This window comes from Mustelus asterias, chromosome 17 (genome assembly GCF_964213995.1).
Source record: "Mustelus asterias chromosome 17, sMusAst1.hap1.1, whole genome shotgun sequence".
Lineage (NCBI taxonomy): Eukaryota > Metazoa > Chordata > Chondrichthyes > Carcharhiniformes > Triakidae > Mustelus > Mustelus asterias.
This window is the reverse complement of record NC_135817.1, coordinates 38728679-38746346: the sequence shown is the minus strand read 5'-3', so window position 1 is coordinate 38746346 and position 17668 is coordinate 38728679. Positions and strand designations below refer to the sequence as shown.

The 17668-nt window shown below is 42.3% G+C and overlaps 1 protein-coding gene and 1 long non-coding RNA gene across 5 annotated transcripts in view; one reads left to right on the top strand and one right to left on the bottom strand.

The window, feature by feature from the left end:
- LOC144506426 (uncharacterized) overlaps positions 1–4345 on the bottom strand; it is a 38304-nt gene extending 33959 nt beyond the window's left edge. Inside the window, exon 1 of the long non-coding RNA XR_013499902.1 lies at positions 4008–4345. This is a non-coding gene — a long non-coding RNA (uncharacterized LOC144506426). The remainder of the gene's footprint in view (positions 1–4007) is intronic.
- Positions 3771–17668, top strand: part of LOC144506424 (zinc finger X-chromosomal protein-like) — a 41490-nt gene continuing 27592 nt past the window's right edge. For 2 of the 4 annotated variants that reach the window (XR_013499901.1, XM_078232534.1), the window contains exons 1-3: positions 3771–4010; positions 13109–13193; positions 15947–16044. Coding sequence is in view for 3 of the 4 variants with exons in the window: in XM_078232534.1 (XP_078088660.1) it covers positions 15978–16044 (67 nt within the window). In the remaining variant the exon portion in view is untranslated. Of the gene's footprint in view, positions 4011–4263; positions 4456–6202; positions 6238–13108; positions 13194–15946; positions 16045–17668 lie in introns of those variants that run through there. The other 2 variants (XM_078232535.1, XM_078232536.1) reach the window with 2 other exon arrangements.

Genomic DNA, 17668 nt, shown 5'->3' with positions numbered 1-17668 from the left:
AATCGACTCCTGCTCATATGTTTGTATATAAATGCAAGTCCTTTTTGTACAGCATCTTTTGTCAGTATATTTTATCAACTGCAATAAAATAATACCCAATCCAAGATAACTGACATGTCCTCCTGCTTCATGCACTCCATCTTGGAATCTGAGAAAGGACCTTAAATAGATTAAGTAGAGCCTTCAAGAAGCAAAGTCTCAATCTAGCTTGTCACATTTGATCTTCTCTTCCACAGATCTGATTTCAAGTTAACACAAATTGATTCCAACTTTCAGCAAGCCTTTTCCAGCAAAGGTTGCTTCATGATTCTGTGAAGCGGCACGGTAGCACAGTAGGTAGCACTGCTGCGTCAACACCGGGGACCTGTTCGATTCTCAGCTTCGGTCACTGTCTGTGTGGAGTTTGCACATTCTCCGTGGGTTTCCTCCGGGTGCTGCGGTTTCCTCGCACAGTTCAAAGATGTGCTGGTTAGGTGCTTTGGCTATGCTAAATTCTCCCTCAGTGTACCCGAATAGACGCCTGAGTGTGACAACTAGGGGATTTTCACAGTAACTTCATTGCAGTGTGAATGTTAGCCTACTTGTGACTAATAAATAAACTTTAATTTTAGCTACTTTCATGTCAAATTAGTTTCGATAATATTATGCCACTAACATGGTCCTGGAAACATGGTCTCCTCTTATTTTAAAGAAGCATCTCTTCCACAGCACTTCAATGGATTGACTTCAAGTTTAAATTCCCTATTAAATGAAGTCCTGACTCTTTTAAAAAAAGCCACATCTTATACCTTTCTCAGCAAAAGTTGTAATTTAGTAACTAAATAAAAGCAAAATACTGCAGATTGGGAAATCTGAAGTAACAGAAAATGCTGGAAAAACTCAGCAGGTCAATCAGCATCTGTGGAGAGAGAAACAGAGTTAATGTTGAGCCTGTAAGGACTTGAAACGTTAACGCTTTCTCTCTTCACAGATGCTGCCGAACTTTTCCAGTGTTTTCTGTTTTTATTTTAATTCAGTGAATCAAGTCTAACACAATATTTGTTTTTCAAGCAGCATGATTTGAATTTATGTATTTACAGTCCTGTCTGTTAAAGGGGGCAGACAGCTCCAACTTGTAGGCTACTGCAAATTTAAAGTAATTTTAAAGAAACTTTGCTGAATTGAAAATCATCGCTTTGCATCTCAATTTCAGGCATAAAACAGTTCATAGTCCTTTAACTATGCAATTCTCAATCTCTAATTTACTCCCCCCCCCCCCCCCCCCCCCCAATTTACGGTATGGCGTGAATTTAGTGTACAAAGATCTAGATATACTTAGCTCAGATACATATAACTATGGTCACAACGCAGTCCTCAAAAACTCATCTTAGTCTCTCATCCTTCTCACGTTGAATTTCCCTGTCTAAAAATGTACTCCAAGGCTTCTTGTTTCCTGGTTTCTCCAGGATATCCTCCCTCAGCCTCTGACTGAGGAATTCACATCTCTCCTTTCACTTCAGCACTCAATCCTCCCTTTCACATCTCCTTTTATTTACTGTCCTACTCATGTCATATTTACAGCCACAACCTTAAAGTTAACATCTCCTGTGGCTTCTCTACTCCATAGTCTCGCTCACCGTCAAAGCTATCTGCAATAAAGCTTTGTATTCCTCACCACATCCATTCCCTTTCCAATCTATTCGCTTTTGTATCCACCCTGGAAAAGATTCTCTTCCAGGCTATTTTCTAACCCTAATTTTTGGATCATTTTTGCAATACTTCTGCACCTGATTTATTCAACCTGTTGGGTACCTTAATTGCCATTAAAATTTGTACTCTTTCATCCCAGTCTTTTCCTTGCTTTGGCCTTCTTCTTCATTCCCCCAAATCATATAAAAATGATAAGCTTGACCATCAACTGTACAAATAGCTTAGCCACTCTTCCACAAGCTGAATGAACTCTAGTAGTCAGTCCGCAAAATTGTTTGCTTCTCCTGGAGAATCAGAATAATCCATAGCTTCTTTTCTCCAATACCAATGGCCTCCTTAAGCACACATCTCCTATCTTCACCTCAACAGGTGCAAGAAAATCATTTCGAAAATTGCAAAAATCAGTTCACTGCCCCTACATTTACCCTGAACCCATGTTTCCCTACCATTTCTTCCCATGCTGACTCCAAACCCAATTCAATGTGACCCATCTTCTATCCCCAATCTAAATTAATCTAAACTGCTTGCCACATAACATGCACAGCTGACCCGCGAACTGAAATTAGAAATGGTTCCCTTTCCGTAGGTACCATACTCCATCCTTTCAAAACCAGTCTTTTCACACCGTCTTTGCAAACAAACACCTTTCCCACAATTCCATGTGAATCACTCCATGTTTCTGCCCCGAGCAAGAGCACCAGAACATGCCCTGTAACTCTAACCACAGTACATTAGAGAATCCTGACAGTGCAGGAGGCTATTCGGCACATGGAGTCTGCACCAACTCTCTGACAGAGTGCCCCCCCCCTCATACTTACCCTGCTAATCCTTCTAACCTACACATCTTGGTACACTAAAGGTCAATTTAGCACAGCCAATCTGCCTAACCTGCACATCTTTGGACTCTGGGAGGAAACTAGAGCACCCAGACAGACACAGGGACATCTTTTTGTGTTCAGCTAAACAAACAAAATCAACTTAACTTAGGGCAACATGCAGACTCCACAGTCTCCCAAGGCCAGAATTGAATCCGGATCCTTAGCAGTCAGGCAAAGTTTAGAGGTAACAGAAAATGATCAGCAGAGCCAGGGCAAATTGAATGTTAGACAAGTCTGCTAAGAGACTGAAGGGAGAGATAATAATTTGGGGCCGCACGGCGGTTAGCAGTGTGTTAGTTAGTGCTAACCACCGTGCAGCCCAAATTATTATATCTCCCCTCAGTCTCTTAACAGAGTTGTCAACATCCAATTTTGCCCTGGCTCTGTTGATCTGCTTCTTCTGTTACCTCTAAACTGAAAACACTCCTGGCTAGCCCGCATATGCCCTCCATCTACCCTCAAATGTCAACCTGGGGTGGGTGGAGAGAGAAAAACAAAGGAAGGGAGGTTAAACTTTGGCAAGTAAATTGGCCCTACGTCTGACTCTCGTCGAAAATAATTTAAGCATGAACTCCCATGCATTGAGAAAGGTGATCCAGAAACGGTGGGGTATCACGAAAAAGGCGGAAACAAAGCTGGGGTTAATTAAAATGGTGGACGGGGATTGGAAAATGGCGGGCGCGGGTTTGTTAATGTTGTTGGAAGTGAACCCGACACAGGAGCAAAACAAAATAGATACACAAATGAGCAAGAGCCTCGACCAACATCTACACTAACCGAGATTACCCCCCTCCCCAAAAAAAATTGTTGCCCTTGGCCGTTTGGGAGTGTCGGTCTTTCTCGCACACTTTCAACCTCCTTCATCTCAACAAAAGATGTCGACAACCCGATCCGTGCGCTGGGGATGGGGGTGGATTCACTAATAACATGGGATTTTAGCTTCTGGCAAGTTGCAGTCGCACGAACACGCCTTTGAATTTATTATTCCGACGACCACAAAAAAAGGGGAGAAAAATAAAAAATGTAGGAGGACCTATCTGGATTCGGCCGCGGGCAGAGTCCCGGGGCTCGGGTTGAACGGCCACCGCTGATGGCGACGTGAAGTATCTGCAGCGTTTTTTTTTCGCTGCTTCTCTCCACCCCCCTCTCTCTCTCTAGCTCTGGCCTGACCACACTTGCTTCTTCCGCATTTTCCTAGGGGTTAGGCTCTGACGTTACGTATTACGGCGGCGGCGGGAGCGGGGAGCAGAGTCGAGTCGAGTCGAGTCAGCCCCTCCTCCTCCTCCCCGCAGCCATCAAACAACAAAGCCTGATTGGCAGGGCTAGGCCCGACCCGACCCTCCAGCGCTCGGCCCAGCCAGGAAAGGCTTGAGCCTGCCAAGCCAGCGAGGGAAGCCAAACGTCCCGAAATCAGGGCCACCGGCGGCCAGCCTGACTCACCAGGTAAGGGCAGGGGCGCCGTCGCGGCCGCAGGGCCGCCTCTCTCCGGGGCCACTTGCCCGGCGGGGCGGCTCGCGCAGCGGCTCGAGAGCGGCCGTTAGGAGCGGTGGCGGTTGGTAGGCCGCGAGGAGGCCGCACATAGGCCACGCGGGTCTCTCTCTACCCCCCCCCCCCCCTTCCAGTCCTGCTGAGCTTTAAGGAAGGCCTCGGCGGAGATTTGTTCGAGTTGATTCTTTTTAAAATAAATAAAATCGTTCGGGGGGAAAGAAAGAAAACCGAGAGCGGGGCGAAAGGTGGTGATGGTGGGGGGCCATCTTTCCTTTTGTTTTTTTGAAGGGAAATGTCGGCCAGAAGGAGCTGCCGCAGAGGCACATTGTGCGGCCGATGGCGGAGACAAAATGTCGGTTGGGGGCAGGGTTGGAGGAAGGCGTCCGGCGCCATCTTGGCGGTGAGTGGTTTTCTTTTTCCCCTCACTGAGGGGCAGCATGGAGTCTCTTCCACTCCTCCTCCAACCGGCTCCTGAGTCACCTTTGTTTTCCCTCCCCTCGACTCGGAGAGGAGCGAGAACAACTCCCGAACGGTCGGGGGGTCACTTCAAAGGAAAATAATGGGAGGGGAAAAAAATCCCGCGCTTTGCGGCGGCGGCCGGATTTAAAATTCTGCAGACGCAGCCGTTGCTTTGCGCGCGATTTTCGCTCCTGCGGTGCTTTGGTTTCTTTTCCTTTCTTTCTTCTCCTGTCCCTCCTGGCAACGCAGTTCGCCTCCTGAGAGACGGCGTGCGTTCGACTGTGTCTGGGTACAGACTGAACGGGCCGAATGGCTTCCGGCGCTGTAAAGATTCAGTGACTGTTGTCCTCTCCGCCATCTCCATCTTCATTGTCGTCATCGCCTGATAGACACTGCGGCAGCTTGCTTTCTTCCCTTCCCCCTCTCAATCAGCACTGCATGCATCGGTTTATTTGTTCATCATGGGTGTCGGTGCTTTCTTTCGGCCGTTAACTCCGCTCTTCCCCTCCCCTCCCGTACAGTCAATTGAACTTTTTTTTGATGCAATACTTTAATCGACCCAGTGTACTTTGGTGGCAGGTCATTTGAGTGACCGGTAGAAGTAAAGACAGCTTGTGTCTGGGTTTGAAACGTTCAGGAAAACCTTGGTTTCAGACTTCTGATTGCGCGGGGGAGGGGGGAATGCTGCTGAATTTGAAAAAAAAAATACGTCCTACATTTCACTTTACTAATACATGACAGTCACTTTTCGTGTTTCAAACTGAAACAATTTTCTCTGGAGGGGGGGAGCTCATTCTCCATCTACAAATAATCTCAAGGATTCTGTTTTGATTTTTTAAATGACAATTTGCGTGTTTACAAAATAACGAAAAGGCTCTCCAGTTTTGTACTCCTCACAAGAATGTTCAAGATGTTGGAACTTTTCCTGTGGAAGCAAGTACCCAATATCAGCACCAAACACTCATTTACAACTCTTGCCTTGCGAATCATGTCCCTCACACCCTTCGGAACTGAATTGAGACCAACCAAGCCCCCTTTGTATAGAGCTAGACCTGAGATCTTACTCAGTGTTATTCGTTCTTTCTCATAAGTTTGTGGTCTGACAAGTCCAGGTTCCAGAGATGGAAAGTCAATGTCTAACTTGAGGCACTAGCCAGTACTCCCATTTTCTCATTTATATTGTTGATACAAAAATGCATTATACTTTATTTCTAAGAAAATATGTCCAAGAACGAAGAAAAGACCTGGGTTTTCCAAAATTTCTGAACAGTTCAGAAAATTCTTCGCTTTGCACACACATCATGGTGCAAGTTCTCCTACATTCTCAGTTTTTCCTTTGTGACTTTTATGTATTTTCTTTTAAAACTGCATTTTTAAACATATTAAAGAACCAGAGCATGAAATTAGTAAATATGTCGAGCCGGCTAAGCTTTTTATGATGAGCTGAAGGATCCTCAAATTTTGACATCAGTTTAATGCAAATTTCTTCAGCAAAAGAGCCTGATAAAATGGCCCAGGTTCCATAGTACATTATTAAATGGCCCGCACAAATTATACTTGAAGAGATCTAACAGCAGTAGCAATTGCAAATGAAAAAACACAAATTTGTAGTTTACATTGTCCATTGGGATGTAGAGAAGACAGCTGGAACAGAACAGAGAACAAAGCAAAGCACCAGCAGTAGGAAGACGGGACTGGCAGCAACAGAATTTGGAGCACAAGGGTGAGCAAGATCAGGATAAATATGAAAACCCATGACAAAATATATTTCGCTTTTTATAGCAAATTCCATCATGTGATAACCTTGGACTCTTGCTCCTCATAAGACTTCTTCATTGTAGCAATTTATAGTTATGTAGAAAAATGCTTGAGCTCTGCAGTGAGTAAACAGGTTGGCAGGAATAAAAGAGAAGCAGGAGAGCTGTTTACTGTTTTAAAAATGCTGTGGATTGTCACATGTACCCTACTTTTACTGCTTTCTTTCAAAATCAATGTCTGGAATCAAAAGTTGATTACTGTTTGCAGTGCCCTACTAACACCAACAGACATGAACTCTCAGTCACTCAGATATGATTTCCCATCTACCCATTTGGTGTCTTAGATCCGGAATTATCAACTGAAGGATGAACAGTCAGTCAATCTTTCCCTCACTGGTTCTGTACTCAAGTATTCAAATCCACAGATTCACTGACATGAGCAGCTTTTGCAACCATTTCTGGATAACATACATTGACATGGTAGTTTATTTAATAGGAAAATTATCTATGGCAGATCTAAATTGATTTATGTAATTCCAAGTAACTTGAAAGATAAATGAAGAACATTGTTTTTTCCCAGTGTGATTGTTGACTTAAGTTATGAAAGTCCTCCTTGGTCATATAATACCCCAAATAATTTGGTGTATATACTCTTTGAGGTCTAAATAAAAAAGGCTATATGGGGAAATGGGACTAAGTGGTTAGGCCATTCAGAGAGGTACAATAGATGTGATGGCTCAAAGTTCTCTATGTGTAAAATTCTCAGATTCTGGATAAACAGGGAACCTTATGTTACTATGATTATCAGTTACTTTTAATACTCCTGATTTTATGGAAATGCTAGAATTGATTGCTTCCTTGGAAATTGATAGGCATGAAATATGAAATGCATGGATTGTGGCTTTGCCTGAATATTTGTTTCAATTGATGTATTGTGAATTTGAATATCTTGTATCTTGATACAACCTGGAAGACTTGAAATTGTTTCTAAACAGTTTGATGTGCCCCAAAAGTCATTTCAATGACAGGAAGTGTGTTAAACTGTTTATGCTATCAAACAGGAGCTGCATGAGCACATTGGTTCCTGATGTAAATGGTATAGTTTCCTAAAAAGCTTCATCCATGATGAGGGAGATGGGAGATACAGTTCAAATTTTCTTTGTTGCCACTTGAAGAGTGATTAAATGGCGGAGCAGGCTTGAAGGGCCAAATGGCCTACTCCTGCTTCTATTTTCTATGTTTCTATTCATATAAACTCGCATTTAGCAGCTTTGTTTAGAAAGAAAAACAATTGGAAGTACTTTTTAAAAGCACACAAAATGCAACCTTTAATGCACGATTTGTACAGACTATTTTATTTCATTGTCTGCTGTTCACTTCTTTTCTCTCCCCGCACAGCAATTAGCATTTTATGAAATGACTACAATCTCATTACGGGGGAAGAAATGGGAGTGTGTTTCAGGCTTCTAATGAAACTGTCCAATGTAATGTTCTTGCCTGTTCCAAAGGCACTTAAATATTTATTGGAATAAAATAAAATGTTTGCAATATCCTGCAGGCCTGGCAGCATCTATGAAGAGGGAAGCTAAGTTAATGTTTTAGGCCAATGACCTTTCATCAGAACTGGGGAAAAATTAAGGGTTGCTGTAGACTTTAAGCACGTATAAATGCAGGAAAATTGTGGTTATAGGGTTGAACACGAGTGATTAATTTAGAAAAGGGTTGATGGTTCAAGAGAAAGGGGAGTGGTAATGGGACAAGTAAAGTGTCTAATGGAGTTGTGAGTGATAGAATTGTGAGCAATTGCTGTCAAAAACAAAGGTTATAATCTAAAATTGTAAAATTCATTGTTGAGTTCAGAAGGAGGTGAAGTGTCTGATTAAAAGATGAGGTGCTATTTCTCGCACTTACATTTAGTTTCATTAGAATACTGCAGGAGACTGTGAATGAAGATCAGAGTAGGAGCATGGTGCAGAATTTTGCACTTGTAATACTTCTACTGGGTATTGTTCAATGGATAATAGTTGCTCTCACTTAGCTTCTGGAAACAGACATGATTAAATGCAGATTATCAAATAATGAGCTGGTCATAAGGTAGTCCTGTGAATATTTATTTTCTTGAGGCATTATAGCAGTTGTACGCACCTCATATTACCTTGCTGAGACCAGTTAATGTGTAGAGATTTCCCCGCCCCAGCCAGAAGCATTTCACTCCAGGGGTTTAATGTTACGGGGAGCTGGCGGCCCGACCTTGTTGTAGTGAGGGGGGGGGGGGCATTTGAAGCCCCTCAGAGGGTCGGGTGCTGGGGGGTGCCCCCTAGGCATAGCCACCTTGGTGGTGCCAGCCTGGGCCCCTGGTAGTGCCCAAAGGGCAAAGTACTAATACCTAGGGGGCATCTTGGCACTGGACACTGGGCTGTGAGCCAAGGGGGCAAGGCCTGATGGAGGTGGGGCCAGTGGGAGGGTTCCCACAGAGGGAGAGAGGCCAGCAATCGGAGCTGGCCGTTGTGGGGGAGTAGATCAGCCTGCTGTGGGGGGGTTCAGGCTGGCCCAGACATGTCGGGGAAGGGGGGGAACACTAGCGATTGGGCTGTAGGGGAATCTGAGGGCCAGCAATTGAGCTGGCCGGCAGACAGGCCACTGTATGTGCTGACAGATTGGCGCATGAGCAGTGGCCCGCTCAGCTATGCTGCCGGCCTCTTCAGCGGGAATAGGCTCCACCCTCTGATTTTTGGAGTGATTCATCCTAGTGCACTTTGCAGTGCACAGAGCTTGGGAGATACATTTTGAAACTCCCGCTGAAAAAAAAAAGCGGGATTTACTCCAGTTTTTACGTGAATTTGACACTTAGAATTGTTTTAGGAGAATCGCTCCGGCTGTGTTTGAGAGAGTAATCTATAAATCAGTAGGGGTGGGGATTAATCACCTGAGAATTAAAATTTCCATTAACACAAGGCTATTATTGAAATTAAGTCAACATTACATGGTGGGTATCAGAATTAAAGTGGATGTATGTATTCCGTTATTTGAAGGAGGTGATTAGTTGGAGAATTTCAGTCCTTTTCCTCAAAAATTCCTGGATTGTCCGTGTGCTAACAGAAAGAGAATTGCTGAGCACCTTGCCAGCACCTTTGTTTCTATTATCATTTGAGAGCCTGTGTCTTGCTAACAAAGAGATGTAATAAAAATTTAGCATCTCAGTTCTAGGTAAAAATGTTTGCTATGGCGGTTCTTCTGTCCAGGAAGGAAACAAAGGCTTAGAACCTGAAACTGTTTATTTATAAGGTGGTTTGAGTCACAATTGAGACACTTGACCCAAATTTGCTCACTTATTTTTGACCCTGATTCAATGCTTCATTTTGTCATTACTATACAAAGAATTCCAGGTTTACTATAACTATATATCAGAATGTACATGCCCTCTGTTGGTAATAAAAAAATTCTCAGTATGGTAATTACTGTTAACAAGAAGTGAATCTTTTTGAAGAAACTGGAACAAGAGTGCCATCTAGCACCATCTGTACTTCCTACAAGTTCATAAATTTGCCATTACGCATAAATTAGGGATGGGCAATAAATTCTGGCCTAGCCAGCAATGTCCACATTGTGGCCTATATTTCCTTTATTATTGTTACACATATTGGGATACAGTGAAAGGTATTGTTTCTTGCTTGTGCTCTACAGACAAAACATAGCAATCATAGAGTACATGGGGGAGAAGGAAAGGAGAAGGTGCAGAATATAGTGTTACAGTCATAGCTAGGATGTAGAGAAGGATCAGCTTAATATATAGTAGGTCCATCCAAAAGTCTGATGGCAGCAGGTAAGAAGCTGTTCTTGAGTCGGTTAGTATGTGATCTCAGACTTTGTATATTTTCCCGACGGAAGAAGATGGAAGAGAGTATGTCCGGGGTGTGTGGTGTCCTCGATTATGCTGGCAACTTTTCTGAGGCAGTGGGAAGTGTAGATGGAGTCAATGGATGTTTGCATGATGGACTGGGCTACATTCACAATCCTTTGAAATTTCTTGCGGTCTTGGTCAGAGCAGGAACCATACCAAGCTGTGGTGCACCCGGAAGGGATCCTTTCTTTGGTGCATCTGTAAAAATTGGAGAGTTGTAGCGGACATGTCGAATTTCGTACATCATGTGAAAGAACAAAAATGTTAATAAGCCACAATTTAATTTTGAATAAAGAGCTAAACATTTCAGATGCTGGAAACATGACATGTGAAAGACTCAGCAGGTCAGACAGCATCTATGGGGAAAACTAACAGGTTGACATTTCAACAGAGTTGGAAAATATTACAGATGAATAGCGCGATCAAGGGTCTATATCCTAAATGTTAACTTGTGTTTTTGCACACACTGCTGACATGCAAGTGTTCCCAACTTTTTTGTTTCCAATAAACTCTTAAGGGCAAATCATAACACCGAACATTTCACCCTCCTTGGTATCTACATTCATTATCAGTTTATAGCTACAGAGAGTTAGATTTGTAATTATAAATTTTTATATTGATGGTTGAGTCTTACTTTCAAACTGTTATGAATCTGTTAAAATCACTAATAGGGCCTTGTTACTTCTGAGGTTTACCTCAACATCTTCTAATCCTTTCACTACATTTCAAAATAATTGTTGGAATAACCGTTTTTAATGAGTAAATGACATAGCAGCTTTTGTCTGTCTTGGTTCCCTGCCCCTTCAGCACTGAAAGTATATGCTAGTGGTTTGACATGCTTTTTGAGGCACTGCAAAAGCCTTTAGAAGTATTGCCCCTCTATATGGTACATAATTGTCTTCATCCCTTCAAATGTGAATTGCATTCAACTTTCCTCTGTTACCGCAAGTATCCTTTTCAAATCCATCCAACTTGCACCTGAAAATTAATGAGAATACATGTAAAAAAAAACAATTTTCAGCAATATATGTTGTAAAACTTTTCAAACAGGCCCTTCAGCCCTCCAAGCCCGTGCCGATTATGATGCCCTAAACCTTCTGCCCTTACTCGGTCCATATCCCTCTATTTCGTCCTGATTGATGTACCCACAGTAAGAAGTTTAACAACACCAGGTTAAAGTCCAACAGGTTTATTTGGTAGCAAAAGCCACACAAGCTTTCGGAGCTCCAAGCCCCTTCTTCATTCACCTGAAGAAGGGGCTTGGAGCTCCGAAAGCTTGTGTGGCTTTTGCTACCAAATAAACCTGTTGGACTTTAACCTGGTGTTGTTAAACTTCTTACTGTGTTACCCCAGTCCAACGCCGGCATCTCCACATCATGATGTACCCATCCAGATGCCTCTTCAATGTTGCTAATGTGACTGCTTCCACCACCCCTCTGGCAGCGCGTTCCAGGCACCCACCACTCTCTGCATGAAAAACATCCCCCGCATATCTCCCTTAAACATTCCCCCTCTCATCTTGAACCTGTGCCCCCTTGTAATTGACACTTCCACCCCAGGAAAAAGCCTCTGACTATACACCCCATCTATGGTTCCCATAGTTTTGTAGACCACTATCACATCTCCCCTCGGCCTCCAACTTTCCAGTGAAAACAATCCTAGTTTATTCAACCTCCTCATAGCCAATACCCTCGAGACCAGGCAACATCCTGGTGAACCTTCTTTGTACTCTCCAAAGCTGCTACATCATTCTGATAGTGTGGTGACAAGAACTGCATGCAATACTCCAAATGTGACCGAACCAAGGTTTTATGCAGCTGCAACGTGATTTCCCAATCTTCTCAGTCCAGTTCACTGAGCTCTGCCATCTCTCGAGGGTCGTCTTTGCGAAGGTTGATCTCGTACGCCGCCTTCCGTTATCACTGGGTTTCTGCTTAGCCCTTGCTGGGGTTGAGGCCTTGCGCGGGGTGGTGCTGAGTCTTCGTTGGGGGTGGTCTCCAGGTATCTCCTCTTATCCCCTTCTTCGTGCCCTTTTGGAAGATTCTCTTGCTTTCAACCAATGAGGTCACTGGGTGGGGTCACCAATTCCATATATGGAGAATGTGAGGACTCCCTAGGTGTCTATTCTCAGGTGTACGGAGTGCACGCAGCCACTTTCCATTAGAAGATAACGACAAGAATCTAAGGTGTCAGAGAGCTTGGCCAAAACTGGGGGATATTGTCTTTATTTGGTCAAGACTGAGTACGTCCGGTTCCAGTCTTTGCTCGCCTCTGACCTATGATTTTGTTTTAAAGTTGGCCTGTTCAGGGACCATTGACTGCTGTTTAATTTTGATTGTCCAGTTGCTCAGGCCATTGGCCACTAGGCCACAATGGTCCACTTATTGGTTAATTTCTTTAACATTGAATTTTGGTGGTGGGTGATTATTAGTCCGTGCAGTATTTGATTTGTTTGGTTGGTATTTGTGCAATCTTTTAAATCTTGTTGAAGGGTTCCCCATTATTAGGTATCTGGCCAGCTATAGATGTTTTCTCTTGGCCTATGTAGATACTGTCAGAAGATTTTGACAGTAATTATCAAAGAAAAATGTAAAGACTTGCATTTATATTGTGCTTTTCACAATCTCGGGTAGTTCCAGAATACTTTAGAGCCATTGAAGTATTTTTTGAAGTGTAATTGCTGTTATGTAGGAAACAATGGAAGGGATGTACAATGTCTCTTCAGTTCTACTATATTTCAACGAGAAAGTAATCATTATCTGGTCCCAAGTTCATTGAAGCAACTTACTTTGAAATTTCGTGAAGAATATCCACTTTTCTGTTCTCAGTGTCCTCAAACTGAAAATGTTGATTATATGTATCATTAAATACGTAGATTCCAAAGGAAGAAAATATATGGTGAAATTGAATTGGACTTTATTTCATTCTTCTAATAGGTGACTCCTTCTTTTAGCTGCACCTGGATAAGCATGCTGCAATCGGTGATTTACTTCTATGTACACTGAAAAATTGTTTTTAATGGTAAGTAATTAAAGTACACGGGATGTGTATCTAAACAAATCACTTGAATCTCAAACCTCAAAAATGCTTGCAAGTGTACTTTGAAAGATAATCTGGTTTGGTTTTAGAACATAGAAAAACTACAGCACAAAACAGGCCCTTCGGCCCCACAAGTTGTGCCGAACATATCCCTACCTTTTAGGCCTACCTATAACCCTCCATCCTATTAAATCCCATGTACTCATCCAGGAGTCTCTTAAAAGACCCTATTGAGTTTGCCTCCACCACCACTGACGGCAGCCGATTCCACTCGCCCACCACCCTCTGTGTGAAAAACTTCCCCCTAACATCTCCCCTGTACCTAACCCCCAGCACCTTAAACCTGTGTCCCCTCGTAGCAGCCATTTCCACCCTGGGAAAAAGCCTCTGAGAGTCCACCCGATCTATGCCTCTCAACACCTTATATACCTCTATTAGGTCTCCTCTCATCCTACGTCTCTCCAAGGAGAAAAGACCGAGCTCCCTCAGCCTATCCTCATAAGGCATGCCACTCAATCCAGGCAACATCCTAGTTTAATCTTTAGATTAAAGATTTTTGATTTAAAGGGTTAGTTTAGGCTAAGACTTCAAATGTATAAAGTAACAGTTAATTTTATCTTTTAAAATCCGGATCATAACATTTTTGGGACAACAGTCAATGCTTATCAATCAGAGACTGGGTGGGAAAATATAAATCCTTTATTTAACCTCAATGTTAAGCAGTGAATGTTTGAAAAAGGAGCAGGAAGGTGAGAAATACTTTGGCACAGCATTTGATTTTAAACTTGAAGGTGTTAGTTTCACTCAGAAGACTAGTTCTTTTAAATTTTAAATAGATATTTCAATTACATTTTTCCCCATAAATATTTGTGCTTGTAATTGTTATGAAGCTTTACCCTGGATAATTAGTCATTAAATGTTTTCACATATGTCTTCAAATGTTTTTTCTAAGCAATGTCATTGCAATTGCGTTTTGGTTTCCCAGGTCTTTTACACATCATTCACTATTTATTTTGTGTTTGAATCTCAAAATGAGGCTTTTAATGAATAAATATTTGTTATTCTTGGGCATAATCAGCTAGTAAAACGTGATACTTCAAGGGAAACAGTAATTTATGAATGCATATTGATGTTGAATTGGAGATTGATAAACTACCAACATTTATTGTTTAAGATGATATTGGGCTTTGGACATGGGTCTGAGTAGCCCTGCTTGAAATAGAAAAGAAATAGAAACCCTACAGTGCAGAAGGAGGCCATTCGGCCCATCGAGTCTGCACCGACCACAATCCCACCCAGGACCTACCCCCACATATTTACCCGCTAATCCCTCCAACCTACGCATTTTAGGATTCTAAGAGGCAATTTTTAACCTGGCCAATCAACCTAACCCGCACATCTTTGGACTTTGAGTACAGTGAAATATTTCAGAAGTTAGATATATTGACGGATAGTGGATTGAGTCATATGTCCATTTGTGAAATGGTGCATTACATAATTTTGTTTATTTTCTGACTTTTTTCTTTACTCCTATGCCCTCCTGAAGGCAGTGAGACATATTAGGGTACTTGTATGTGGACCAGCAACTGTCAGTACCACAGCCAAGTCTCTGTTCTTCATCTGTAAGCCTTGGCAAATATTGCTACAGCATTGGAACTAATGAGAAGCGTCATACTTGTGCCCGAGTTATTCGCTTGTGCACTGTGTTCAGCTTAATTAGCTTGGTTGTATTTAAACAAAAATCTCCCTTCTCCCAAGAAAGCTGAAGTTAAATATAACCAATTTTCCCATTCTCCCTCCCATTGCTGGATCCCAGAACTAAGATTGGAATTAAATCTGGGGTTTCTCTGGTCCTTCTGGCTGAACAGAAAACCGCATAATGTACTTATGCACTGTTATTGGAAGAACTTTAGTTCTTTTAATGTATTTCATGTTCCATTTGCTACAGAGGTCAAGCAACCTGCTTCCAGAAACCTCTTCAATGATGTTGTAAAATGCGATCTTATGTGAGGTTGGAAACGTTTGGGTATAATGCTGTCTCCATTAATTTGGTTTTCTCCTCTGAGGCAATAAGTAAACATTACTTGTTTTCTCCTTAAAACAGAATTGAGATTGAGTGATTTGTCCATATGATTTATAAATGTGAACAGCCAGTTTTATTCCATTTAAAGCTTGCAGTTCTTTTAATGGTTCTGATATTAATCTTCAAAAAATATTTGAATCCCTTGAATTCCGAGGAAGGTATAAGCCTTATTAAGTGAATAGGGTTAAGATAGATTGGTAGAATGAGCTGTTGAATTCAGTCACTCTAGTTAGCAATTAATACTATGCCCAAAAAACTATGTATTGCCTTAATTATTGGAATCTGCCAAATTTGGATAGAGTGGAATCTGAAAAATCTGTTCAATGTTTTATACGCAGTAATGCTCAATGATATAAAAGGTATGGTGTACAAATAACCCAGTAAGAACCGTATATGTTGTTTTTGTTTAGTAACTTTCATACAAGTTCATCACATTAAACTGGAAATATTGTTGCTTTGGATTGCGTGGTTCAAATTATGAATGATGTCCAGTAGGTGGTCAAAGACAAAATTGTCAAATTTACCCTAACTTTGGCTTTGATCTTCCAAGGTTTATCAACATATGCACAAACAGGATGTGAAGAACAAATAATATTTGTACAGCAGCACAAGTACTGAGAGAAACCTTAAAGCCTCTTGGTTCATTTAACAGATTTAGCAGTGACTGATGAAATTTCCAGACCATGGATGAAGATGTAGGAAGACTTGAACTACAGCAACAGGAGCCCAAGGTGATTTTTGATAACACAGGTAATCCAAACACAGGTTTGAATTAAGAATATTGTGGTACTTGTTTAATACGCTGGAATATTTTGAATCCACAAGTTGTAACTTGGTAAATTAGAATAGAGATTATTAAAATATAATTTAAAATGGTTTGAGGCAGTTCCTTTTGGTCTTTCTAATGTAATTCTCATGATTATTCCGAGGACAGTTCTCACAGTTATTGAAAGGTTACTTTTTATTTCAAGAACCTCCCCCAATCATCAATAAAGTCCCATAAACAGGAATAAAGTGAATGAATGGTCAATTAATTTATTTTAGCTGTGGTATGAAAGTTAGCTTTTTGTTTATTTATTCGCAGGCGTTGCTAACTATACCAGCATTTGTTGCCCATCCCTAATTGCTCTTGAGAAGGTGGTGAGCTGCTGCCTTGAACCGCTGCTGTCCATGTGGTGTAGGTAGACCCACAGTGGAGTTAGGAAGAGAGTTCCAGGATTTGGATCCAGGGAAAGTGAAGGAATGGCGATTATAGTTCCAAATCAGGATTCTGTGTGGTCTTGAGAGAGGGTTGGTGGGAAGGGGAGAGAGAGAGGGTTTGCAGGGGAGAGGATTGGGAGGGGGGGGGGCAGCTAGCAGGTGCTGGTGTTCCCATGCATCTGCTGTCCTTTCCTTCGAGGAGATAGATGTCATGGGTTTGGAAGTTGCTGTTGAAAGAGCCATGGTGAGTTGCTACAGTGCATCTTGTAGATGGTAAATATTGCTGCCACTGTGTGTCATTGGTGGAGGGAGTAAAAATTTTTGAGTTGTGGATGCGATGCAAATCAAGTGGGCTGCTTTGCCCAGGGTGGTGTCGAGACTCTTGCATGTTTGTTGGAGCTGCCCTCATCCAGGCAAGTGGAGAGAATTCCATCACACTCCTGACTTTGTGCCTTGTAGATGATCAACAAGCTTTGGGGAATCAGGAAGTGAGTTACTCGCCACAGAATTCCCAGCTTCTGACCTGCACTTGTAGCCACAATATTTATGTTGCTGGCCCAGTTCAGTTTTTTGGTCAATATTAGTTCCAAGAATGTTGATAGTGGGGAATTCAGTGATGGTAATACATTGAATGTTGGTGATGAGGGGGATGGTTAGATTCTCTCTTGTTGGAGATTGTCATTGCCTGGCACTTGAGTGATGCGAATGCTACTTGCCACTTATCAGCCCAAGCCTGAATATTGTCCAGGCCGTGCAGCATATCGACACAGACTACTACAGTATTGGAGGAGTTACAGATAGTGCTGAACATTTTGTAATCGTCAGTGAACATCCCCACTTATGACTGGTGATGGAGGGAAGGTTATTGATGAAGCAGCTGAAGATGGTTGGGCCCAGCATGCTATCCTGAGAAACCCCTGTAGTGATGTCCTGGGACTGAGATGATTAACCTCTAACAATCACAGCTGTATTCCTTTGTGTTAAGTATGACGTTGACCAATGGAGTGAATTCCTCTGACTCCCATTGACTTTGCTGAGGTTCCCTGATACGATACTCAGTCAAATGCTGCCTTGATGTTAAGCGCACCATTCGCACCTCACCTCTGGAGTTCAATCCTTTTGTCCATGTTTGAACCAAAGTTGTAATGAGGTCAAGAGCTGAGTGGTCCATGCA